Source organism: Salmo trutta, chromosome 29 (genome assembly GCF_901001165.1).
Source record: "Salmo trutta chromosome 29, fSalTru1.1, whole genome shotgun sequence".
Classification (NCBI taxonomy): Eukaryota; Metazoa; Chordata; class Actinopteri; order Salmoniformes; family Salmonidae; genus Salmo; species Salmo trutta.
In genome coordinates, this window is record NC_042985.1 from 25,860,087 (window position 1) to 25,887,277 (window position 27,191).

Below are 27,191 nucleotides of genomic sequence, written 5' to 3' on the forward strand. Positions count from 1 at the left end.
TGTATTGGCCTGTTATTGTTTGTGTTTTATCCTCAGGCCTACGTACTGTAGAAATATACAATTGTCTTTCATGGTATGAATGTTAAGATTAACACTAATATTCAAGACATTGTAATAATCACCAGAAGAGCATCTCTGTTAACTCTGTTACTGCAGTTGCAGTTTAGTGTCTTCCTCCTCAGACATAACATAATGCTTGCACCAGATGCCTCGTTAAGAGAGTAAACTCCTCTTGTTTTTCACCATGAGTTACAACAGCAGCCTCGTCTTCGTCTTGCTGATAGTTAAATAAGAAACGAGACTTGGGGCCCTCCCTGTCTGCCCTCCTCAGATCTCTGGCCAGAACGGAACTGTAAATTGTGCGACCTCATGAAATATCTGAGAAATATATCAGAGCTGAGATAGCTGAGGCATGTATGTGGAAACTGAGCTTTGATGCAAGTGACTGCACAATATATTACTTCCCATGGCAATGAAACAAACACAGCCAAGCCAGGTTTTTGAGAGAAAAAAACATGTTTTACTAAAAAAGCTATGGTCCATTTTTATATCTTATAATTTCATAGTACATAATTGTATAAACATGAACATAAATGGACATCAATAACAAACTTACATTATGATTAAAATACATTACTCCTCTTCTTAGCAGGTATGACTAAAATGCTTTTAAGAGGTTAACCATTTTTGTTTTCACGTTTACATTGGTCATACGTTGACATACAGTGTTAAGTGGTAAAATGTCAAATCAAAACATGAACAATTAGATATTAACAATTAAAAATTCTAATTAACAGTTTCAATGGACTCATCCATTCATTTCTGAGGTTGAGAGCTTCAGTGGTCTTAGAATGAGCTGATATGCTTCCATGAATGTTACCTGGCAAATCAAAGCAATGACACATAATAACATACAGTATGAGGTTTGACAATGATACCCCACAACACGACCACACTGCCTCCCAACATGCTACAATGATTAGCTGACATGGGGCAAAGCAGGGATGGAGGTGCGGTGCTTAAGTCTGTGAGTGTCCAACTCCTGGGGGTTAGGGGGGTTTTGGGGGGACGTGAACAGAGTAGCCTCTCCCATCGTCTCTCCGAGTGCTTTAGTGTGGTTAGTGGAGGAGGTGGGTGATGGCAGTAGGTGGAGGAGAGGTTTGGTGTGAACTTGAGACCGCCAGTGGACACCGGGCTGATGGAGACAGCTGATGTTGATGTGAGGACTGCCCATGGGAGGTGAGGGAGAAGAGTGGGCAGGGAGTTTTCACAGCCAATAGAGTTAGTTGCCCATGGTCATGGCTAGTTGGGATGATCAGTGTGTTTTACCACCACAGACAGACACCCAGAGGGTCAGTGGTGCGCCTCAGAGGAAGTCCTCCTCCACTACGTGTGGTGTGGCCGGCCGCCTTAGGAGTTCTTGGCTGAGATCTTTATGGTGATGGTCTTCACCTCTGAGTATTCCTTCAGGCCACAATCCCCCCTGCAAACAAACACACACAATGTCAGTTCAAACAGATTTCTAATGAACTGTAGAAAGCTTATTGTGTACAAAGCTTCATTTTGGAATATTTTGCAACCAAACTTTTCTCTATTGTAAACACACAGTTTACATGAATACTTGCTTGGCTTTAGTCACACACTTTCAGACAGTGGGCTAGGAACCAGAAAAAAATACTTACAATTCACGCCCATTGCCAGACATTTTATATCCTCCAAATGGACACTGCGTGCTCAGGGCATTGAAACAGTTTATCCTAAATAGACAAAACATACATCAAACATCAGCTTTTGAGTCTTCTGCATTGTTTAATAATCATGTTGAATGGTAATGCTGTCAAGACTGGTTAAATGAAGAGCATGCAGAGTGGAGTGGAGTTGAATACTGTATGAGCTATCGTTTAAAAAGCTACAGTAATATGAGTCAACCTTTTATACGATCTATGGGGTTAACCAGGGACACATAGATAGTTATGATGATGAGAGGGTCTTACCAGACGGTGCCAGCCTGCATGGCTGTGGAGATGGTCATGGCTTTGGTGATATCGCTGGTGAACACAGCTGCCACCAGGCCGTACTCTGTGTTGTTGGCCCTTTCAATCACCTCATCAATAGTCTTGAACTTCATGATCTGCTGAACTGGTCCAAAGATCTGGAGTGGACAGTCAGTAGTATGTGTAAGATGACATGTTGAAACATTCCATGATGACATCCTTGCTTAGTCACACCATTAAGTATGTGGGGGGCGAGGCCATTAATAGACATTTGAACTTATTTGGAAACCACCTTCCATAAAATCATAGGGCATGGAAAGTCATACTGTGTTTCAGTCATACTGGGAGTTTTAGTCATACTTTGTATGATACTTTGTATCAGTCATTCAGTGTACCAGTCAGTACCTCCTCTTTTGCGATGCGCATGTCATCCTTGACATTGGAGAAGACAGTGGGCTCGATGAAGAATCCTTTCAGGCCCAGGGCTTTGCCTCCACATTCCAGCCTGGCTCCCTCACTGATGCCACTTTGAATAAACTCCAGCACACGGCTCTGCTGCTCCTGGCTGATCTGGATTAAGAGAGAGATGGGGAGAGGGAGGAGAGGAGAGGAGAGGAGAGGAGAGGAGAGGAGAGGAGAGGAGAGGAGAGGAGAGGAGAGGAGGAAATAAGAAGGAAAGCCAAAGGAGTATATTTAACATACAGTAAATAAAATACATTATATTTGGTCATGCACATATTGACTCGATAGCTGATATGTTTTGTCATAGAGGGCGTTGTTTGACTCCTCCCTCCTTGCAGGGTTCTATGGCCCTCTATCCTCACCTGTGGACCCTGCTCCGTGGTGGGATCGAAGGGGCTTCCTACTGTCCTCCTCTTGGCCCTCTCCACACTCCTGCGCACAAACTCCTCATAGATGGGCTCTTCTACGAAGATACGAGAGCCTGCAGTGCAGCACTGGCCTGCATTGAAGAACACTCCCTGGTGGGCCTGCTCCACAGCTAGATCCACTGAGGAAGAGGATGAAGAGGAAGAGAGGGGCTCAGTATACAGTTCATTTTAGCGGTATGTGGTAGAATATTACAACATATTGAAAAATGTTGACTAAATTCCATATGGTTTTTATAAATTACATTAATTAAAAGTGAATATCATTAAGGCACATACACTACAAATGCACAAAATGTATTTTCCAATCATGGTCAGAATGTTTTCTACCACTGTCCAGCTATTCTCTGTGCTGTGCATTTGCTATCTGACACCTGAGAGACAGGCCCCTGCCGTGGCACGCAAGGGGTTAACGGCGCCCAGTGATTTATGGGTCTCGGGCTGATGCAGGCGGCCGCGGCAGGTTCCATTCCCCTGATTTACGGGCCTTGGGGAGCCCCTCTCGCGGCTGCTGAAAGCATTTGAAAGCCCCGGCATCCCCAGTTCTGTGAGACACTTAGAGCTAACATGAGAGCCATCCATCCATTGGTTTTCACAGCCCTGTGAAGCCCAGCGGAAGCTTTTGAAGATGCCAGAGCTCTCACTCCACGTGGACATATCCGCTGTCTCATTTTGCATGTCAGACTAAATTATTGGACAAAACATTGTAAATATTCCCCCTCCACCCTCTATCAAGACAATGTCTTTAAGGCAGGGGTTCCAAAACGTTTTTGTCCTGCGACCCCATTTTGATATCAAAATATTTTCGCAACCCCACCATGTAAAAAAAAAGTAATGTGACAAATCAGTCTGACAGTGCTTTTGACAGTATTTCAATCTGAAGGAAGTATGGTTTAAAGTTACTGAAATGCATTAGAAAGATATTGAAAAGTTCAGAAGATCATCAGGCATTCATTTTGTATGATCTTCTGTGTAGAGAAGAACATCATCATTGATGATGTTCTTTTCCTCCCAGTCTGATTTATTGCCTGGTTTTGTCCACTCTGTTCTAATGAGTCCTGCACGGCTTGTGGGCATTGTAGAGGCAAACAGTGATGGGCTCATAATATTTTCTGGCAGCTTAAAAGGTTCAAAAGATAGAGCCAAATTTGTAGGAAAAAAAACTGAAACGGCTCTGTTTATTACAACCCCAATCTAGCGCATATTTTATATCATCGTTTCTCTCGCGACCCCATTTTCAAATCAGGCGATGCCACATAGGGAACCCCTGCGTCCATCTGGACGACCACCTATGGGGAAACGGGAGGAACTAATAAAACAGTGTCATCAAACTTACAATCAGCGTCTGCAAAAATAATGTTGGGATTCTTTCCTCCTAGCTCCAGCGTTACTCTCTTCAAATTACTCTTCCCAGCTGCTTCTTGGATCAGCTTGCCGACCTGGGGAGGAAACAGGGCTTGGGTTTAGTTTACTCACGCAGACACAAGCAGACCTGTGGCCGGATCACTACATGGATGCAGCCATTAAATAGCTTAGCAGGTTGGTTAGGCCCAAAACAAGGGACGCACCACTGGGTCCGCTGAAACACGAGCGTGCCAAACACACAGCCAAAATATCTATTGCAGGTTCTGGGAGGCTTCAGCAGGAAAATAAAGTGATGTTTCAGCAGCGAACAGCATCTCTTGTTTAATCAAGCGCAGGAAGAAGCAACCACAGGTTGTGTGGGTGGCAGCAGCAGCCTGGGCTTGTGGCACATTGAAGTACCTAACTGTGAAAAGCTGTAAAGTGGTGCCTGTTTGGTGCGACGTGGGCCTACACTGCCCTGGCTGGCAGCGCTGAATGTTGAGGATGATCTGAGAGGAGTTGGGAGTGTTTATCAAATAGCAGCAAGAGCTTTCCTTTCAACTTCTCTGTTCACAATTTCCCCCTCATCAAAAGTGCTGCTCTCACCATTATCCAAATACTGCTGAATTCCACAGCCCTTTCCCGTCTCCCTCCAGACTCACACAGTGGAGACGTGTAAAAACAGTGGTTCTCTAGTAATGCATGGCGTGAGCTCTCAGTGAAAATGAATCCCTTGCGAGTATTTGAGTCTGCCCAGCTGCTCTTATTATACTGATGTATTGTATTGACCCCAACATTATTTCTCAACACCATGAGATGAGATATACCCTTATTACATAGAGACAAGCCTGAGAAAGAGAGCGAGCAGCATTCATAACCATAAACCAACAAGCACACTTCCTGTCCACCCAGGAGTCACTGACACACATGATTTTATTTTCCAGGAGATAGTGAGAAGACCAGCGCTGGGAGAAGATAGAGGGAGTCAAGGGAGGAAGAAAAAACCCGTCTGAGACCCCCCCCCCCCCCCCCCCCCCCGTGGAAAAGAGTGATGCTTCATCTCTTCGCACGAACAATGTTTAGCACTGGAATGTCTCCCTTTCCCAATATTGCCAGACTGCGTTATTCTGTGTTAGGAAATGAGCAGGGCAGCCTGCTGAGTGTTCTGGTTGGAGTGGTAGAGCAGCTGTGTGATAGGGACAGCAGGACCAACCTTCCTCTGGCAGGCAGGCAGCAGGCAGGCAGCACGCTCTCTAAAGCTGTCCTGGCTGTCGCTGTCTTTGATGGCGGGGCTCAAGGGGTGCTGACTAACATGACGTTAGCGTGCATTCACTGAAGTGTAAAGGAGACACGCTGGGCTGGCTCCCACTTGGGCCGCTACTGTGGAGAGTCACAGCCCTGTGTGTGTGTGAGTACAAGGATGAGGCACCACTGACGCAATGGCCACCTGAAAACACACCCCCCTACAAGCCTCTACCCATCCACCCCTCTACCCCCTCCAGCCTCTCAGGGGATGCTGTGTCCACTGTCCCCTCTCGCCCGGTGTGACTGAAACCCAGGGTGACTCACAGTCTGGGCATCTACATTCTCTCACAGCAGCGCTTCATCCACTCTGTAATTGACTCCAGATCACAGGAAACAACAGAGAAAGCCGTTAAAGACAACTGGCCACTTTTTTGGGAAATGTTCTGTAACCGCCGATGGTAAAAAAGAAAGAGGAAGGCTCGTATGTGTGTGCTGCCTGGTAGCATGTAAAGTGATGGTGGACAAAGCCCTGTGGATGTTCATTGGTTAGGTAATGGAGCATTGATCAAATGATTAAATGACTTAAGTTCGGGCTGCCTGAATGGACTCTGAGGATCAATTGAAACCCGATTCACTCTCATTAACTTTATTACTGCATTCAGGTTCTCATTAATAACCGTTCAGATGATTTGGACATCTGGGTCTTTGTCATCCTTACAGTGCTTGACAGAGATGTTGCAACATTGATGTAAAAAAAAAATACAAATGTACAAATCCTGTATATTCTCAATAAAGGCCTGGATTTGATTCAACCACACAATTTAAATAAATGTTTTTCTCCATAGTATGTGAGTTTGCTTTGGTTACAGTGTTTCTGTTTGTCCCCTTATCACCAAGAGCAATCTATTATGTCTGCACATACATAGCAGTGTTGGTGGGTGCTGAATACCACACACAAACAGTCACTCTCCTCCCTTTCTCTCCAAACAGATCCCCAGAGTCAAAGCAAAGATTCTATAAACTCTAGGGCTTCTCTAAACACTACAAAACCCTGTTTCATTTACGACAGATACACGTGAAATATACGCAGGTCATTTCAAAACATATAAAATCCATCGATTTATGGCGCTTCATAATTATGTTAAGATTACTGTACGTGCTCTTACTGCCTGAGGGGGTACATTTGTGGTTAGCAATAACAGATGTTTATAAAATGATCTACATTAATGGAATTGGCTGTCATTCTGACTGATTCTGACACAAGACAGAGGAATGCAATCCAACCACAACATCTCCTAATGCTCCCGGCATAACACGGTGTGGCCTTGATCATTCCTAGTTTTCCATCAACATTTTTCCACTATGAAGGAGGCTGTTTTTCCAGGGACCTGATAGAGAACTCAATGTCTGTAAGGTACAGTAGCAGGTTGTCATTACACTGGCTGGGACACTTATGAACCAGTTTGTCTGTGACTGGTCTATGTATGTCAGTATATGTACAGTATGTCTAGGGTGTGTGTGTGTGTGTGTGTGTGTGTGTGTGTGTGTGTGTGTGTGTGTGTGTGTGTGTGTGTGTGTGTGTGTGTGTGTGTGTGTGTGTGTGTGTGTACAGTGTAGATGTGTGTGTGTGTGTATGTGTACAGTGTAGATGTGTGTGTGTGTGTATGTGTACATTAGTGTGTGTGTGTGTATGTGTACAGTGTAGATGTGTGTGTGTGTGTGTGTGTGTGTGTGTGTGTGTGTGTGTGTGTGTATGTGTACATTAGTGTGTCTGTGTGTGTGTTAAAGTCCAGCAGCAGACTGCTCACCTCTGATCCCCCTGTGGTGAGAAGTAATGACAGGGCACGCAGCTTATGTAAGACCCCGTTTGTTTGTCATTTAGACTTCAATACAGGAACCCAATGTCCCCTAATTACACAGCCCTCCATCTCTGCTGCTCTGCACATGTTGGTCACTGTGTCACTAAAGAAAGCAATAGGGACAGTGGATTATCCGTCAATCGTTTTGTTCAGGGAAATTACCTCAGTTGATCCTGTGAAAGCCACTTTGTCTATGCCCATGTGTGAAGCGATCGCAGCTCCTGCCGTTGGCCCGAATCCTGGCAAAATATTGACGACTCCCGGTGGAAACCCGGCCTGTCAAAACAATATGAGAGGAAACAAGCTTTAGAGGAGAGGACAGGAGAGCCAAGCAAAACCACAGGCAGTGTGGGGGAATCCGGACCCAACCCAACCTCCCTACCAGCAGACCAGAGAGAATGGACAGAACATCAAAAAGACAAGAGAGACACACTGTATCAGTGAAGGGGAGAGGCCGAACACAGAGAGAAGACATGGAGGATGTGGATAAAGAGGCTCTAAGGATTGGGTTACTGTGGTGTTTGTGCTGTACTATACCTCTTTGACCAGAGATCCGATGTACAGGCAGGTGAGGGGAGTCTGCTCAGCAGGCTTCAGGACCACCGTGTTCCCACAGGCCAGCGCTGGACCTAGCTTCCACGCAGTCATCATCAGTGGGAAGTTCCACTGTAGACACAAACACCCCCCACACACACAGGACATCAGACTCTTGACAAAGGGCGCTCACTCATACTCAATAACTTGTCACTGCTCTCCCTGCTCTCCCACACATTCCATTGCTTACTCACTCATAGACTCTCACTTTCACTTGCCCAACATAGTCATGACAGGAAATGTTCTCTCGCCCTATCTATTCTCTTCCCACATCACTGAGAAAACAAGGAAATTGCAACACATGTGCAGTACTTAGAGCGTGTCATGGTACTACACAGGCTGGTGTTATTTCTACTTTACACTGAACCCCAGTAGGCCTCAGCACAGACCCACACACGCTTCCTCAAGCTCTTGCACAATCAATGCTCTGTTCTTACTTCTGTCCTCCTATCCCTTGTCTCTTTCATAGTGCCCCCCCCCCCTCTTTCTCTCTCTCCCCCTTCCTCCTCCCCTCTCTCTCTCTCTGAGCTTATACTGACCTGACACAGTCTCTTTCTCAGCCTGCCAACAGATTTACCCAAATATACACTCACTGATAAGCACGTCAGAGACTTCCAGGAACCTGCACAATATGTTTTAACAAAGGGGTTGACTCTGTCTCAGACCTCACAACCACCACCATCCCAACACCTTTCCTTCTATCCACCTCTCTCTGCATATTGAGTGGGAAGCTTTGCAGATGTGGGAGAGTGACTGTTTGATTTGTCCTCTGAGACTAGCCATCTGAATAGAAAACAAACTGGCACACTCACAGGGATGATCTGTCCACACACTCCTATGGGCTCGAGTCTAGTGAACGTAAGATAGTCTCCATCTGTAGAGGAACACACAAGAACAAGGCTCGTTACTATCCTCTGCTCTAGCTGGGTTTGGGAGATGAGCATGTATGAGACATTAGCAGAGCACTGACCGGATGACACATCAAAACACCAGGTGTCCTTGTTGTGCTTTTTACCAACACAATTCATCTTGATCTAAAAAGGCAATACATCACACAGTACCATTCTTTTGTTACACTACATTGAGCAAAATGGTACGTGTGACTCTGTTTAAAGTCAGGAGAAAGCAGTGGGTATTAAGTTGGAAGGATAGTTTCATTCCTCTTACATTACCAGAGTAAAGGATGATACTCGTTGAGGGTGTGCCATGTTTATTCATTCCCTACAACAGTAGTAATAACAATCGCTATTGAGTGGTAGAAAACTGAACAGTGTTTATTACAATAGAGTTATGTGATGTTCATGAGAACAGGATGGCTAAGGACTCAGCTGATGAAACATTGCTCCAGAGAGGAGGAGGAGGAGGAGGAGGAGGAGGAGGAGCTTGGACCTGGAACTAAGGCCCAAGGGTGGACTGGCCAAGTGCTTCATCTTCCCTGGTGGCCAAGATAAGAACATCGCTGACATCTCAACATCATCCAGGCCACAGAAACAGGTCTGTTTGTTTGTTCTGTAACACTGCTGCACATTGGAATAGTGCTCAAGCCAAATTCTGAACAAGCTGAGGACTGGCTGGGTTTGGTGAAGAAACACAGGAGGGGCTTGAAGAGCGACCAGACCACAGTGCTAATCTCAGGAGGTTGTCAGTACTAGTACTGCTTTCTTAGGTCCTCTGTGTTCTTGGCTACTAAACAATGACTTAACATGCCTGTTAAAAGAGTGTGGATGACTTATATAGACTCCCTAATGCCAGGCCCTCAATGAGCAGACCCCATCTTGTTCTCAGGTGGGTCCCTGAGAACCAACTTCTACCCCAACACCACCCCAACCTACCCAACTCCTCGCCCAGCTAATGGCTGCTCTATGACAGAGCTGCGGAGTGGCTGTCCTAACTCCTATAGACTCCCCGTCGCGCCATTTTCAAACGGCTAAATTAGCCAGAACAGCCAGCGGCCCTCGCTCTTTAGTCCTGTCACTGGGCTCCACTGGTGGCAGTCTCAACAGGAGGGCGACCATTAAGGCTCAGATTTACAACTGGCCAGGGAGCAGCCATGTTTACCCTCACATCACCTCTGTGCCCTCAGCACAGCCCATCTCCCGTCCCGCAGGCCCCCAGAGAGAAGCCTGGTGCTCCGCTTATCTGCTGCTACCTAACTAGTAATCTTCACCTGGTACTGGCATCTACCACATACCTCTGACCTGTAACATTCTGCCTGGGTTCTAGTTCGTTGAAATTGAAGAGAATATGAATTCAATGTGCTTTTCGCTACATAACCCACTGTCAGGAAGCCTGAGTTGGAATAGGCTTACCCATTGGAATGGACGTTCCATGGATCTTGTCTGCGTATCCAGCATAGTATCTGAGCGTCTTTATGGTTCCCTGGAGGTCCACAAACAGGGTGGGCAGGAAAGGCTTCCCACTGTCCATGGACTCTATAGTCTGGACAGAAATATATATTAAAACACAATCTTTGTCTTTTTGTTTTTTCCAAGAAACAGTGGGTCTTAACATTATCTCCGGGGGGAAACGTGATACTAAAATAACATCATGCTACAGTGCCTATAAGTTATAAATCATCCTTTAAGTCTTAGGGTTATTAGGTTGATTTAACACTATTATAACCACATGGGCAAAAACGTAGTGCTTTTCTCCGGCATCTTTTAAAACAGTGCCCTTGTTTTGACATCTCTCTTTCACAATACGTTTGTTTTAAATCTTTTTTTAAAACATTAATTATTGGAAGCATATGCTTTAAATTGAAAACATCTATGTTAATGTAAAGTGACATAGGATGTCTAGAAAGGTGCCTAAAAGATACAAGTTATTATTAGTATTATTATTTACAGTAACAAATTGACACATTTATATTTTAAGGGGGTCTGGTATTATAAAGATCCTTCTCTGATCTTCCGTGGTACATTACATGGCCATTAATATGGAGTTGCTCCCCCCTTTGCTGCTATAACAGCATCCACTCTTCGTGGAATGCTTGCCACTAGATGTTGGAGCATTGCTGCCGGGACTTGCTTCCATTCAGCCACAAGAGCATTAGTGAGGTTGGGTGTTGGACTATTCAGCCTGGCTCGCAGTCAGAGTTCCAATTCATCCCAAAGGTGTTCGATGGGGTTGAGGTCAGGACTCTGTGCAGGTCAGTCAAGTTTTTCCACACTAATCTTGACAATGTATTTCTGTATGGACCTCGCTTTGTGCACGGGGGCATTGTCATACTGAAACAGGAAGAGCCTTCCCCAAACTGTTGTCACCAAGTTGGACACACAGAATCATGTAGAATCAAATTGTATGCTGTAGAGTTAATATTTCCCTTCAATGGAACTAAGGGGCTTAGCCTGAACCATGAAAAACAGCCCTAGACCATTATTCCTCCTCCACCAAATGTTACATTTGGCACTATGCATTCGGGCAGGTAGCGTTCTCCTGGCATCTGCCAAACCCAGATTTGTCCGTTGGACTGCCAGATGGTGAAGCTTGATTCATCACTCCAGAGAACGCATTTCCACTGCTCCAGAGTCCAATGGCGGTGAGCTTTACACCACTCCAGCAGACACTAGGCATTGCGCATGGTGATCTTAGGCTTGTGTGCGGCTGCTTGGCCATGGAAACCCATTTCATGAAGTTCCCGACGAACAGTTATTGTGTTGACGTTGCTTCCAGAGGCAGTTTGGAACTCGGTAGTGAGTGTTGCAAACGAGGACTGACGATTTTTACTCGCTACACGCTTCAGCACTCAGAGGTCACGTTCTGTGAGCTTGTGTGGCCTACGACTTCGCAGCTGAGCCGTTGTTGCTTTTAGAGGTTTCCACTTCACAATAACAGCACCTACAGTTGACTGCGGTAGCTCTAGCAGGGAAGAAAGTTGACAAACTGACTTGTTGGAAAGGTGGCATCCTATGATGGTGCCACGTTGAAAGTCACTGAGCTCATCAGTAAGGCCATTCTACTGCCAATGTCTGTCTATTGAGATTGCATGACTGTGTGCTCGATTTTATACACCTGTCAGCAACAGGTGTGACTGAAATAGCCGAAGCCACTAATTTGAAGGGGTGTCCACATACTTTTGTATATACAGTGCCTTCGGAAAGTATTCAGACCCCTTGACTTTTTCCACATTTTGTTAGGTTACAGCCGTATTCTGTAATCTCCCCATAATGTCAAAGCAAAAACAGGTTTTTAGAAATTTTTGCAAATTTACATAAATATTCAGACCCTTTACTCAGTACTTTGTTGAAGCACCTTTGTCAGCAATTACAGCCTCGAGTCTTCTTGGGTATGACGCTACAAGCTTGGCACACCTTTATTTGGGGAGTTTCTCCCATTCTTCTCTGCAGATCTTCTCAAGCTCTGTCAGGTTGGATGGGGAGCGTTGCTGCACAGCTATTTTCAGGTCTCTCCAGAGATGTTCGATTGGATTCAAGTCTCTGGCTGGCTGGGCTACTCAAGGACATTCAGAGGTTCTCCAATATCCACAGAGGAACTCTAGAGCTCTGTCAGAATGACCATCGGCCAGGGGCGGAAATCCCAGGGGGGACGGGGGGGACACGACCCCCCCATCCTGGGAAAAATATGATTTGTCCCCCCCAATATATCACTGAAACATAACTATGTAATTTAAATAATATTAATAATACGCAATGAAAGCAATTGTGCTGATTATAGACACTTAATAGCGCATTTTTAAGTTTCAAAAGATTGCGACCCCCCCCACCCTTTGCCTCACAATGGTTTGATCCACTGTCTGAAAGGCACTCAATGAACGTAACTGACGTGAGGTTAATCCAGTCAATCGCGCACACACACTAGCTGAATAAGCAGAGCTAGCGCGCAAATATTAACTATTAAGCTAGCTAGTACCTATTCCATTTATGTGGCCTCGTCAAAGATGGAATCTTTGCTATCGTCAATTTATTCCAAGATCAGCATGCAGATGATGTAAGTTAGTGCTTCAAAGTCCCTGTGATAAGGTTAGCGATAAACTGAAGTCCAAACTGAACAGAACTACACTCTCTTCTACCATTGTCTTAAATATATTTAATGGTCTCGTTGCAAAAGCTAAATTGTCGCAAGGGAACTTTTATTTATTTATTTTATTTCACCTTTATTTAACCCGGGTAGCAAAGATTATAGCAAACACCACTGAAACGGAATTGGTGCTCGCTAGCTTTGCAAATTCAGCTATTGTTGGAAGCCAGCCAATATGAAACAAACTATTAAAATTACAAAAGGTTGCAGCATATGTTGTGTAAATGGTGAACTCATACAGCTGTCAACTCTCGTCATTTTAATCCGTTTCACATTTGCTAGCTACCTTTTAGATCGAAGCCCAAATAGAATGATAAAAGATAAGATGATAGAAGCCCATCTCCTACTGTAAATAACCTACACACTGTGTGTGTGTGTAGCCAGCCAGCCAGGTAGAAAAATGGCAGAAAAATAAAAGACAGACATCAGACTATTTTTCAGTACACCAAAACGGAAAGTAAGAACCCTAGTAGCCTAATATCTCAAAGACTAGTTGATAAAATGTTCATAAGAAAGAAATGAAATTCTAATGGAAATGTTTCACAATGATGTCATTAGGCAGAGCAGGCAACAGATGGCACACAGACAGCAGAGTTGGGGACAGATATGCAGGGACAGACTGGCAGAGACAGGGAGTCTCAGGTAAGTTTGTTGAGTCTTTGTTTGGCAACATTATGAAAGGTTCTCCATTTTTTTTACTTGTAAAATAGGAACATAATTGGAAAATGCCATGGATACCCCCACTCTCAACTTAAACTGGTGACTGAACTAAGATTTGTTAAAGGCAATGGTATTGCTGTTGTGATTAGTTGTGTAGTTTTGGGTACCGGTAGTTAGGAGTACGGCAAACACCATATTTCTTTGGTTCCTCAATATACATTTACCATATTACAATGTAGGCTATGTGTTACAGCACTACTTTTGGTGTCCCCCTCAGGAATTGCTCTTGAGAAAATTTCATGTAATTGTCCCCTCCAAAGTTGATATCAGATTTTCGCCCCTGCCATCAGGTTCTTGGTCACCTCCCTGACCAAGGCCCTTCTCCCCAAATAAAGGTGTGCCAAGCTTGTAGCGTCATACCCAAGAAGACACGAGGCTGTAATTGCTGACAAATGTCCCGTGTGGCTCAATTGGTAGAGCATGGTGTTTGCAACGCCAGGGTTGTGGGTTTGATTCCCACGGGGGACCAGTAAGGGGGGGGGGAAATCAAAAATTATTATGCACTCATGCTCTGGATAAGAGCGTCTGCTAAATGACTAAAATGTAAATGTAATTGCTCAGTTTGGCCAGGTGGCCAGCTCTAGGAAGAGTCTTGGTGCTTCCAAATTTCTTCTAATTAAGAATGATGGAGGCCACTGTGTTCTTGGGGACCTTCAATGCTACAAAAATGTTTTGGTACCCTTCCCCAGATCTGAGCCTCGACAAAATTCTGTCACGGAGCTGGACAGACAATTTCTTTGACCTCATGACTTGGTTTTTGCTCTGACATGCACTGTCAACTGTGGGACCTTATATAGACAGGTGTGTGCTTTTCCAAATCATGTCCAATCAATTGAATTTACCACAGGTGGACTCCAATCAAGTTGTAGAAACATCTCAAGGATGATCAATGGAAACAGGATTCACCTGAGTTCAATTTCGAGTCTCATAGCAAAGGGTCTGAATACTTATGTAAATATATATAAATTATTATTATTTTTTAAATTCGCAAAAATTCTCAAAACCTGTTTCTGCTTTGTCATTATAGGGTATTGTGTGTAGATTGCTAAGGATTTTTTATTCATTTAATCAATTTTAGAATAAGGCTGTAACGTAGCAAAATGTGAAAAAAGTCAAGGGATCTGAAAATGTTCCTAAGGCACTGTATAGTGTATGTTTCTTTGAGCATGTTGCTAAAACGAAGAAGTCCAGGGTCTGGACTTTGAGCACTGTGGTAGACTCACTGCTAGATAGGCACTGTCCCTCTCCACCAGGTCAGCCAGTTTAGCCAGCAGTCTACCCCTTTCTGACGCATCCATCCTCCGCCACACTGAACCAAGGGTGAAGGCCAGCCGGGCCGCCTGCACCGCCTTGTCCACATCAGCCTGTAGAAGAGAAACAGTTTAATGATTGAATCAGCCTGAGGTAGAGAAACAGAGAAACCGTATCCAGTATGCAGTTTAATGATAGAACCTTATCCAGTTAACAGGTGTTTCTCCACCTCCACTGAGACAAATAAAATGTGTCTGTCTATTCCGAATTATACTTAATGGATCTTCCATTAGCATGTTTAAGGCTTGTTCTGCTTCAGTTATTCCACACAGAGGTGCTGATTTAGGAAAGGAGAGGAGGAACAGTCGAGCCAGAGAACTAAACCACATTAGACTAAACTCCCAACCCGTTTGCTTTCCTTATTTTTTTGGTACATAACTCACACATGGACAATGCATGAAGGAGGGGATGCCAGGGCAGAGGTGGTAGGAAACACGTGTGGGAAACCCAAGCGTAGCTCTGTATAACAAACATCTAATCCTCAAACACTCCAAGGGAAAATACCTGTGTTTTCATTTCTGAAAATATAAGATATAGGGGAATGCAGAAACTACAGATTTGTTTTTATTTTCTACAATACCTTCTCTGCTTCTTGAACCTCACAGATCTGCTCTCCGCTGGCAGGGTTGTAGACTGGGAAGGTCTTTCCGCTCACAGAGTCTTGCCACTCATTGTTGATGAAAATCTGCAGGGAGAAAAGATGCAGCGTTCAGTGCACAGGATGGAGAGGCCCATGTGAGAGGGAAAATCTGGTTCTAGGAGCAGCTCTGTTTCTCTCCAGACACTATTCAGCCATTCCTGCTTTAAAGAGGCACGGGGGCCCTGGTATAACATTTTACTTGTGCAGTTTTCACAACACACAAATTCTCAATCAAGACAGAAGTATTTATCTGATCAAATAAGAAATGTACTGTTAAAAAACATGATGTGTTTTATGATTAGATTATTGGGATCAGTTTGAGAGGGAGCATAATTGGAAGGTTGATGTCCAAAGTGAATCATTGCATTGTGTGTTATATTATTCAATAAAAATGTATTGTTTTCTTACTGTGGTGCAAATAAACCAATAATCTATTCTGTAACTAATTGTAGTTCCTGATAAAACAGTCTAGTGAGAGTGAGCCTGGTTCCTTCCAGTGCGTCTCAGTTCTTGTGTATGGAGGGAGGGAGGCAGGCAGGCAGGCAGGCAGGGAGGGAGGGAGGGAGGGAAGGAGGTAAAGGGAAGAATCTGTGGAAATGTGGACAGAGATTCCTGCCTGCCCGGCATGGCTCTCTGGGGAGTACTCCAACATCCAGACAAAGAGGTGGGGGAGAGATAAATCCCTATCAGACACTAGACACCCCCTCAATCTCTCACACACACACACGTACGTGCGCGCACACACACACACATACACGTATACACACACACACACAGAGAGACACACGTTTCACAACATCGCTGCTCGTTTATGAGATCATAAAACACGGGCCACACTTGGTTTCTGAGATGCGTTAAAGCAAGCCGTCCGTTAAACAACCACCTGGGATTCCAAACGGACTCTTTTCAAGCTCGATAAAGACCCAAAGAAAAATAAATGTTTAGACAAATAACAGAAATGGGACATATCTCAAGGAATTGGCCTGAGTGAATATGTTTAATAACAGTCATGTGAGCTTTTAAAAAAAGACCCCTAACAAAGTGGTGTGATTTGATCATACAAATGTGACGGATGTCTTATGTAAGAGTAAGGTAAATAGAAGATGTCTCAGTCCCGTTGGCTTATTGACATGTTTTGGTCTATCACAGCGCCTCCTCAGACACTGTTTTTAATTGATGTCAGTCTGTCTGATAGATGGGGTGTTAAGAAAACATCTGCTGGCTTCAATCCTCCTGTATACACATCTGCTCTTACCATACTTTTATTTGAGAGGGAGAAAAGATACACTGAGAGCAGAACTGAAAGCAGGGTTCAAGTGTCCCGCTGGCCCAGCTCTCTCTAGCTCTACAACATGGTTACCAATGTAAACTTAGAGGCTTAAGTACAATTTAATTGGCTGTAAACTGTGAGGAGTGTTTACTTTAGGGCAGGTATAAAATGCCAGCGCGCTTGGAAACCATTGAAGACTCAGCACACAGACATCACTCTCACTCCCTTCCACTTACTCTCTCCTACAGTTGGCTGCTTTACAAGAAGAACCTTGCACATGAATAACTCATGTTTGAGTGTTTTAGGTGTTCGGTATCTGCCTGTACCACTCTGTGGGCCATACCATACAGCCTTGTATACCACTTCAATGAATCTGCATTAGCCTGCCCTGAACGCTTCCTCACAGACACAACAGATAGAAACAGGCCCACTGAGGGTCCTCGTCCAACACATCTAAGCACAGCACACAAAGTGGGCCCACAGCCATTTCAGACAGCAGAATCAACACAGGCCCCCAGTGGGCTCTCCCCCATCCACAACCCAGTCTTTATTAGTGGGCTCTTTCCCGGCCACAGCTCAGCCTTCTCAGTGAGTTCTCTCCCAGCCCATCCAAACTAAGTGTTCTCAGACGCCTTCCATCGGGGGCCACCTTTAATCTGACTCTCATTAAGAGCACTTCATAAAAGTGTCAGTGACGACGAGGAGCTGAGGGCCTGCTACAAAAACAGAAAGCCCTATAGAGCACGGAATTAGTTTTAAAATTTATAGGGGCCACTGTAGTGGAACGCCCTAAATCAGGGGAGCCCCCTGAAAGCCCTGACAGTCTGAGCAAGAATGCAGTCCGTGGGTAGCTTTATGCACGGCGTAACCCCTCTCACAAGGCACCGCCGAAGGAGAGGGGATAAAACAGGGGAACAGTGGACCAGGCCGCCATCTAAATCATGGCTAGAAAAGGACAACCATCAGCCACCGTTTGGCTCGGCCCTCTCGGGGCTCAGGGGGCTGTTAGACTTTTGTCTCGTCCCATTCAGAGAGTTGATTAAGACGACAAGGCTGCACACTAAATCAACTCTCAACGTTTCTTAAAATTGCTTTTAGGTTCATTTAGAAACGAAGGGGAAAAAAACAAAGATGGAAACTCAAGTGCAAAAGTGCAAATTTTGAAATGATGTGTTTTCTTTTTGGTTTCCCATCCCCCCGTGGTGTCCTTGCTCTCACCACACATGGCGGTTTCATTTGTATAGAAATCATTATTCCCATATAAGTACTCACTGCATTTGATAATGAGCCATTATAAATAAATTGACCATGTCTTAGCCCTAATCAAGTCTAGCAAATTGAATAAAATAACTGCTAAAGTACTAGTCAAAAGTTTTACTATTTTCTACATTGTAGAATAATAGTGAAGACATCAAAACTATGAAATAACACATATGGAATCATGTAGTAAGGAAAAACATTTTAAACAAATGAAAATATATTTTAGATTTTAGATTATTCAGAGTAGCCATCTTTTGCCTTGAAGACAGCTTTGCACACTCTTGGCATTTACTCAACCTGATTCATGAGATAGTCACCTGGAATGCATTTAAATTAACAGGTGCCTTGTTAAAAGTTAATTTGTGGAATTTCTTTGAGCCAATCAGTTGTGTTGTGACAAGGTACGGGTAATATACAGAAGATAGCCCTGTTTTGTAAAAGACCAAGTCCATATTACGGCAAGAACAGCTCAGATAAGTAAAGAGAAATGACAGTTCATCATTACTTGAAGACATGAAGGTCAGTCAATATGGAACATTTCAAGAACTTTGAAAGTTTCTTCAAGTGCAGTCGCAAAAAAACATCAAGTGCTATGATGAAACTGGCTCTCATGAGGACCACCACAGGAAAGGAAGACCCAGAGTTACCTCTGCTGCAGGATTACCAGCCTCAGAAATTGCAGCCCAAATAAATGCTTCACAGAGTTCAAGTAACACACACATCTCAACATCAACTGTTCAGAGGAGACAGTGAATCAGGCCTTCATGGTCAATTTGCTGCAAAGAAACTACTACTAAAGGACACCAATAAGAAAAAGACACTTGCTTTGGCCAAGAAACACGAGCAATGGACATTAGACCGGAGGAAATCTGTCCTTTGGACTGATGAATCCAAATTTGAGATTTTTGGTTTCAACCGCAGTGTCTTTGTGAGACGCAGAGTAGGTGAACGGATGATCTCCGCATGTGTGGTTCCCACCGTGAAGCATGGAGGAGGAGGTGTGATGGTGTGGGGGTGTTTAACTCGTGACACTGTCAAGGCACACTTAGCCAGCATGGCTACCACAGCATTCTGCAGCGATACTCCATCCCATCTGGTTTGCGCTTAGTGGGACTATCATGTGTTTTTCAACAGGACAATGACCCAACACACCTCCAGGCTGTGTAAGGGCTATTTGATCAAGAAGGAGAGTCATGGAGTGCTGCATCAGATGATCTGGCCTCCACAATCACCCGACCTCAACCCAATTGAGATGGTTTGGGATGAGTTGGACCGCACAGTGAAGGAAAAGCAGCCAACAAGTGCTCAGCATATGTGGGAACTCCTTTAAGACTATTGGAAAAGCATTCCAGGTGAAGCTGGTTGAGAGAATGCCAAGAGTGTGCAAAGCTGTCATCAATGCAAAGGGTGCCTACTTTAAAGAATATAAATTCTAAAATATATTTTGATTTGTTTAACACTTTTTTGGTTACTACATGATTCCTTATATGTTATTTCATAGTTTTGATGTATTCACTATTATTCTACAATGTAGAAAATAGTCAAAATTAAGAAAAATCCTAGAATGAGTAGGTGTGTCCAAACTTTTGACTGGTACTGTATGTCAGTCCCAAAGCCTGTTTTAAGATGATAACTGACATGGGAAAGCTAAATGTTGTGTGTATTGTGCAACTAGGAAAGAAAACAAGTGGTGGGATCCAGACCTCTCACAGTACACCAACATGAAGACAACTGCTAAAAATGCATAGAACCTTTACACTGAATGAAATCAATCGATTTGTGTTTACAAGGAACTGCTTCAAGCTGTGTGGTTTCTTATTATTTGGTAAACACGCAGGCCATTTTGGTATTACAGAAAGTTGGCAGAGTTTGTGCTCCCAGTGCAGCCGTGACATCTGATCCTCCTACAACACAGAGAGAGAGAGCTGCCTGGCGTGGATGGGAACTGGACAGTCTGCAGATAGGTCAACACTTTATGCATGGGCCACAGGACAGCTGCAAACATTTAGCAACCCCCATGTTTTTCTGTTAAAACTGTCAATCTCACAGTGCTGACAGTACTTGTCTGTTTGGCTGATGAAATGATGAGACATGCGCGCCTGAAGCCCACGATGAACATAGGGGCTACAGAATACAAGTTTCTGATCACGTCAGCGTGGCTCTATTATTCACTATAAAGGGCACAACATTTCAACATGAAAATATGCTCTGCTTATCTACAACATGCTCTCAATGCAATGGGACTAGGTGGTTATCATCTCGACCAAGAAAAAGGTAGATATATAGGGGAGTCCCCTGGGAATACATGTGCAATCAGCAGACATTGAGAAACTAAAGAGTAATGTTCCGTCAGTTCAGTGAATTCAAGGCGCAGTCCTGCTGATCCATTTCTCATCTGCCACTGTGCTCTCTCTGGAGGCTGCTACACAACTGCACTAGGGAGTGAGGGCAGGCAGGGGATGCCAAAGTCCTCACAGCAGCCAGCAAAACATCTGTTTAGCCTCTAGCGTCTTCTCATGGCTCACACGCTTAAGGAATATTTAATGGGACTCATTTCTGGTCCATTTTCGGGAGGCAGGAGAGAGTAAAAAACACATATATGTTTATACACAACAGGCCAAGATTCCACAGCCAGACGGATCCCGATCAGGGCACCTGCAGCTTTCGTCTGCACAGGAAGTTTCATATCCTTTCCTATCACAGGACCTCTATTTCCGTTCTGTTTTCTGGATCTGTTTCAAGACATTTATAATTACTACTGTTACAAGCGAGGGGAGGGCATGTGAAACTGGAGCCCAGTTGGTGTTTTTTCCCCAGTCCTCCTGACACCAAAGAACTTTCATGTTTTCCATTCACACACCCAGAGACAATGCCACCCTGCTCTCCTGGGTGTGGAGGGGACGACCCCGCTGTCACCGACTGGCAAACATCTTTGTCTTGACTGTGTGTGTGGTGAGAAAGTTGAATCTGTTCCCCCTCACTCCTTAACGCGAGAAACAGAAATTCAATAGGAAACTGTGTTTGAATATGAATTGTCATTTGTTCAAATGGATGGAACATGCGGGAGTTGAAGTTGGGCAGCACAGCCTCTTCTAAGCCGCCATGTGGTGCCAATGTCTACAGAGTCTGAGATTGACACTTTCACTGAGGTACACTGAGTTTGTCTTTCAATCAGCTGTATCATCTGTGCAGATTTCAAACATAACATTTAACCTAATTAAATAAATATCTGTGTTAAAGAAATAGCCTAATTTCATAAAATAATATTGTGGATATCAAATCCCAGATGTTCATAAAGTGCATAAGCCTTTAAGACTGAAAGACTTAACCATACTTTTCTAAGGGTTCAAATGATCAAATTATTACATTGATGTAAGAATCTAATATTCTATGCTTCCACTACATTCTGTCAGTGGGAGAAATAACACAAATAAATGTAATCTGGGTAGAATATAACTACAGTGATCCACTAGTGATAAGGGGTGACTGGGGCCTGGTGACTATGACTTCATGTCTGGCAGACTTCTGCTCTCTGTGTATCTAAGACTCTCTAGAGGGGAGAGTTTTTTTATGGATATCAGGGGATTTATGGAGCCAGCAGTTTTTCACAATGACACCATAAGGATTTACATGTTCCATGTCAACCGGCCTGAAGACTTAAGGTATAGAAGTTAATGGGATAACCTCCCTGTCACCGGACTTCCTTAAAGAGTGATTAAGAGACAGGCGACGCGATGTTGACACCTCTGCTCAGACGATAATTTACACTCACTGCACAAACAGCCATTTCACACCGACGGACATATTCATGGTACCGCAAGCTCACCCTGTCACAACCAGGGATGTGTATAACTGCGTTTGTGACTGTGCGTCTGAGAGAAAGAAGGGGGGAGAGTGTGAAGCGAGAAAGAGAGGGAATCGGAGTGAGAGCGAGAAGAAGAAAAAGAGAACACTCGCTGTGCTAGTTGTGATAAATCATTCAGGCTCCCAGTATCCTCTACCTTGGGGTTTGTTTGATGTTCATCGCAGTAAGATGGTGGTTTTGAAGTGAAAAACTCCAGAAGTGCAGGTCAGGCTTTGGCAAGGCAGGGCACTGACCCACACTGTGAGACAGGCCCATAATTTACAGCCCAGTGGACAGCACCTAGCATTGGGGAGCCCCAGCCTTCATCTGTACTATCTCAATCAGTGACGGATTGATGGGGCCTCTTCCATTCATCCACACTGACTGACTGACTGGACTTTTCCTCACAGATTAGTTTACAAAACTCTTCCTCGCTTCAATAGACAGGTTATAGGTTCCTATTAGGGCCAAAAGTGTCAGCAATAGCACAATGAGTTAACTTAAGCCAATCTGGAAAATAAAAGCCATTATTTATATTGGGAAGCTATGTAATGAGCAAGGCAACTCCGTCTAGTTAAAGTCTGGTATGTTTGAACATGGTGAAGGTTGCATATGCATAGCTCTTCCTGTTTTCACTACATTTGACACAGTTGAAAATTAAACCCTATTTGAATTACGGTCCAAATTCCTCTGCCAGGATTCACTGATTTACAGTCCTCATTCCCCACAGTCTATGTATGTTTACAGGTGTAGGATCTTAATTGGAGCACCCTGTTGCTGGAGAACTGCAATGTAGGAAATGTCAAACTTGTGGTGTATTTGAGGTTTTGAAAGGCTTCTGAAGTTTGTAATATCCACTTTGAAATGTTCGACTTGATTTTCCCTTACGAAAAATTGATCAACCCCTACAAAAATGTCCATGAATTATAATCCACATAATAATTCACATCTCCTGTTGCTGCAGGATTATTTTCTCAAATCAAGATCCTACATCTGTATTAGTACACTAAACTACAACCGTGCTACAGTGACTCCAGTTACCATTAACTTCAGTTACTTATGTCCTGCTGACAATGAGGAATCCCTGCATAGCAGTTTTATAGTAAACAATGAGAGAAAAAATGTCTATACCTTGGCCGTTCAAACACTATTCAGTGTCATACACACTAAGTATCAATTCAAACACATTTTGTCAACTCAACTTTGCATTTCCAGGTGTCTCTCTCAACAACTTGAAGGAGAATGTGCCAGAAATGCTCCTTCCCTCCATCTCTAAAGATTTATTCTTCTAGGTGTCTGGTTTAACGACTCCTAATCATTGAGCGGTGTGAGAAGCCACCCGGGCCAGAGAAATCACTCATTAAAACCCTGAGAACACTGGCTCTGTCTCCATTCATTAACTATACACCACACAGTTTATCCTTCTCCTCTCTCTCCCCGCTCTGCAAAAAGCTAAAATCATCAATAAATGCCCATCAGGGTAGGCTAATTTAAGGCTTCCTTCGTGGCGCTATCAGCCCTGCGGACTACCTCACAGACGGAGAGCTCTAAAGCCGACTCTCCTGTGACCATTCAAGTGCTATGTTTTTATACTAGCTTAGTGTCTTACTACCCAGCTGGTTTCAGGCCACAAGCTATGGTGAAGTGGGGGTAGGGTGGATGGAGGAACCGAGACCCGAGCGCCCTCTTTTTACGGCTGTAGCTACAGGAGAGCGGGGGTGTGAAAAAGTGAGATTTTTTTTATAACAAAGCAAAGGGAGACCTGAGCAGACCTTGCAAAGTCTCACTGATCTGCACAATCCCACGCAGGGAGGGAGATAGCTTAACTGACACGTTCACACAAATGTCTCTCTGACGGCAAACAGTTCATGACTCAGTGAAAGGGACAAGGGGCAAAACGTCTATGGCGATGACACCTCTCTATCTCACACCTCTCTACAGTCACTGTTGGTGCTAAACATACTATGGGCATATCTTCAGGAACACACTATTGGTAACCTTCATGTGTAAAACAAAACTGTTGACTGAAAAAAAATGCATGCCCAGTCATGGTGACTATCTCAAAGTGTATTCATATTCACTTATCAATGATCATGTTTTACAGTACGTAGAAAAACATCAACATACTCAAACTCATGTGAGACCAAGGAAACAATTCTAACCCGGAGTGTAAGGAGCTGCGTTACAAGCATGTTCATTCTCAACTCTCTACTGGACGTCTGGCTGCAAAAGGCAGAGGCACATCACACAACTAGCCTACACGGAGTGGAAGAATGCATAGGGCTACACAGAGAGCATGCGCCCACAGTCCAGAAGGCCAGCTCTCTCCTAGCTATAGACTCTGCTCGCAGTGTTCATTCTCCCCCTGGCAGGCAGGCGGTGGGGTGGGTAGAACATGAACAGGGTGTGAGGAGAGGAGCGCCTGCGTCAGGGCTGGCCATAAATCAGTGATCTCCTGCCCCCCATGTCCACCAAACCAACAGGGACTGGATGATTCAAATTCCTGGGGGTTAATTCACCAAGGCCTGCGCTCCCTAAAGGTTCTCCTATACATTCCACCCTTTGCGTGCATTCTTTTAAATAACACTAAGCATGAGAGAGGTAGAGAGAGGGAGAGTGGGAAGGAGAGCTGATAGCATGACTGTGCACATAAGGCAGGCATGCTAAACCAGCTCTCCTCTTATGGCGAGTAGACCACTGTAAGTTGCTTGTTGCCTCGGCGAAGTGCCCTTTGAACTTACAACAACGAGGTGTGAGGCTAACACTGATTATAACACTGTACTTACATATTGCGCTGTTATTGAGCTCTCCTCAATAAGAAGTGCCCTTTACTCACACTCATGGCAATAAAAGCATTGGATTTCAAACTGCAGAAGCGACCATGCTTCAGGAAACAGACAAACATCCACATATTATACATGTTTGGATGGTGACTCTACAGTCAGGTCCTAGTGATTTGATTAAATGTATACCAGCATTAAATAAAGGGGAGTTTAGAAATAGCTTATACTGACATCACAGGGCCTACATTATTCACATTAATGTAAAGCCTAAAATGTGTAAACAACAATTACCAAAAATATGACACTTTCAGAGGAACCCCTTGGAGTCTGATTCCTGCTATTGCTGTGTAGGCCTAATTAAACGCCCACAGAGCCCATAATAACCAACCACAAGTGTAACCGCACAAAAATAAATTCAAATACCATTCAAATACAATTTATAGGCTATAGAGTACACATAAAAATAAAATATGTAGGAAATATTAGACTTGTGATTGAAATAGGTCTTCACATTTCATTGAGTGTTCTTGCGTAATTTTGCAGAGGTCAGAAGAGTCATGCGGACTTCTAAGGACAGTAATGGACTAGAGCACCAAGACTGCAATTCATTCCGTGAATCTAATAACTTATTCTGAATCACAGTGAAATTAATAGAATTTACAACATGCCTAAAGCGTTCTGAAACCAGTTAAATTGCTTCTTTACAGCAGGCAAAGAAACCAAAACCCTCCTCATTTTATGAGGAGGTTGAATAACATTAGTTTAAATACATATTTTGAAACGAAAAAAGCACACTTAACATAAAATATTATAATATGGCTATAAAATTTATATCAGACCAAACCATGGATTTTTGCAGCAACAAAAATATCTTACAAAGTTAATATTTTTAATTCAACCGTCTTTTGGAATTACAGGTGTGAATGAATTTCAGATGTTATGCAAGTGATATAAGATACCTGGGAATCATGTTTCTAATCAATAAATAGTTAATAACATGCGATTATTATCAATCACATGACGGCAGGTTACGGGACGTTTACTCTATCTGGACAGAATTGCATAACGACAACATCCTATCTGAAAAAATGCTGACCTTTACTAAATGACTGCTGTCACCTGTGATAAATACTATTCATTGTAGCCACTGCAGATGACACACAGACTATTTGGGTCATGGTGAATATAAAAGTGAAATAAAAACCACCTGTGCAATATAATTATGTTGGCAACACTGTTAAACATTCAAACATGCCTTGGAGATGACGCTCGATGTGGCCGTATGTGATAACTTTTAGAAGTTTCACTCAGACTGTACGCCACATGTTGATGAGCTATATCCTATGCTATGAGTTGAGCAATGAATGTGAGCAAAGATCTGAAACAAATTTTACGACGGTAAATCCAGAACTTGAATGAACATTTTAAACCTGACTCAATCACCTGTACTGTGGGCAAAGACATTGCCTAAATTGGGCAGTTCCACACTTTGAAATGTGTGCGCTATCTATCATCTACAGACAAATACCTTTTGGGGGGGAAATATTCTGCATACGAGAAGAGACATGATACATTGAACATAATATGTGACTCGGAGTAAAAGTTGAAGTTGTTTCACAGACCTTAGTGTACTTGATATCCGCGTTGGGCACCGGCGAGGGCATCAGCTGGAGAGATGCCATGAGCGCAGCTGCATCGGCGTCGGTCTTCACTTCACCAGGGAGTTCGATTTTACTGGATGTCATCGCGCCTGCATCCGTGTGTCTGTAGCAGATGCGTCTTCGTTTTTTTCTACTGATTTCTGATTAGGACTTTGGAATCCTTCCTGTGTTTATAACCAGGTGTCAGCCGCGGTCCATTTTTATTGGGTAGAGAACAGGGCCGTCCTCCCGATAGAATTAAAATCTAGCTTAATTTACATAAACGAACCCAGCCATCCATGTTGGGGAGGGAAAGCACTTATCACAATGTCTCTCGTTATAAGTCAAAAGGAAACGCATTGAAATCGACATGATATCTGTATTGAATAGATAGACCCAGTTTAAACAAACCGACTTACATTTAAGATATTATAATGAATATCCCAATACAAAATGGGATCAGAGTAAGATGTTATATTGGAGAAGTGGTGCTTGTGGTATTTACGAGAGAATTAAACACCTTGGTAAACGGTAAGTGTGAAAGCAATTCCTTAAACGGCTCTTTAATAAAAACAACATGCACAGACTTGAGCTGTAAAGACTCCACCGTGCGTCTTTAATTAAGTAAACGAACCTTCTTTATATGGAAAAGTGTGAAAGAGAGATTCTGAACTTTTTTCTCTCCAGATATGGGTCTATAATAGGCAAATGTATAGAGTATTTTTAAGTACCCGGATAATTATTTTGTAGCTAACACTTCAAT

The 27,191-nt window shown here is 43.6% G+C and overlaps 1 protein-coding gene across 1 annotated transcript; it reads right to left on the minus strand.

Moving 5' to 3' along the window:
- Nucleotides 1–497: 497 nt before the first annotated feature.
- Nucleotides 498–26,623, minus strand: LOC115167238 (retinal dehydrogenase 2). The gene is made up of 13 exons (XM_029721445.1): nt 26,411–26,623; nt 15,572–15,676; nt 14,904–15,044; nt 10,233–10,362; nt 8,736–8,797; nt 7,867–7,995; nt 7,492–7,605; nt 4,218–4,320; nt 2,819–3,003; nt 2,400–2,564; nt 1,995–2,152; nt 1,683–1,757; nt 498–1,483 (listed from the first exon to the last, which is right to left on the minus strand). The coding sequence occupies exons 1-13, from the start codon at nt 26,531–26,533 to the stop codon at nt 1,411–1,413; spliced, it is 1,563 nt and encodes a 520-aa protein (XP_029577305.1). The 5' UTR covers nt 26,534–26,623; the 3' UTR covers nt 498–1,410.
- Nucleotides 26,624–27,191: the final 568 nt, after the last annotated feature.

What these genes read in the sequence shown, in the direction of transcription:
- LOC115167238 (XM_029721445.1), bottom strand. Translation starts at nt 26,533, where the DNA reads ATGACATCCAGTAAAATCGAACTCCCTGGTGAAGTGAAGACCGACGCC. An exon ending in TGGAACGTCCATTCCAATGG is followed by an intron (nt 8,798 to 10,232) that starts GTAAGCCTATTC and finishes GTTCCTCTACAG; the next exon opens with ATGGAGACTATCTTACGTTC. An exon ending in TCTGGCAATGGGCGTGAATT is followed by an intron (nt 1,484 to 1,682) that starts GTAAGTATTTTT and finishes GTTTGTTTGCAG; the next exon opens with GGGGGATTGTGGCCTGAAGG.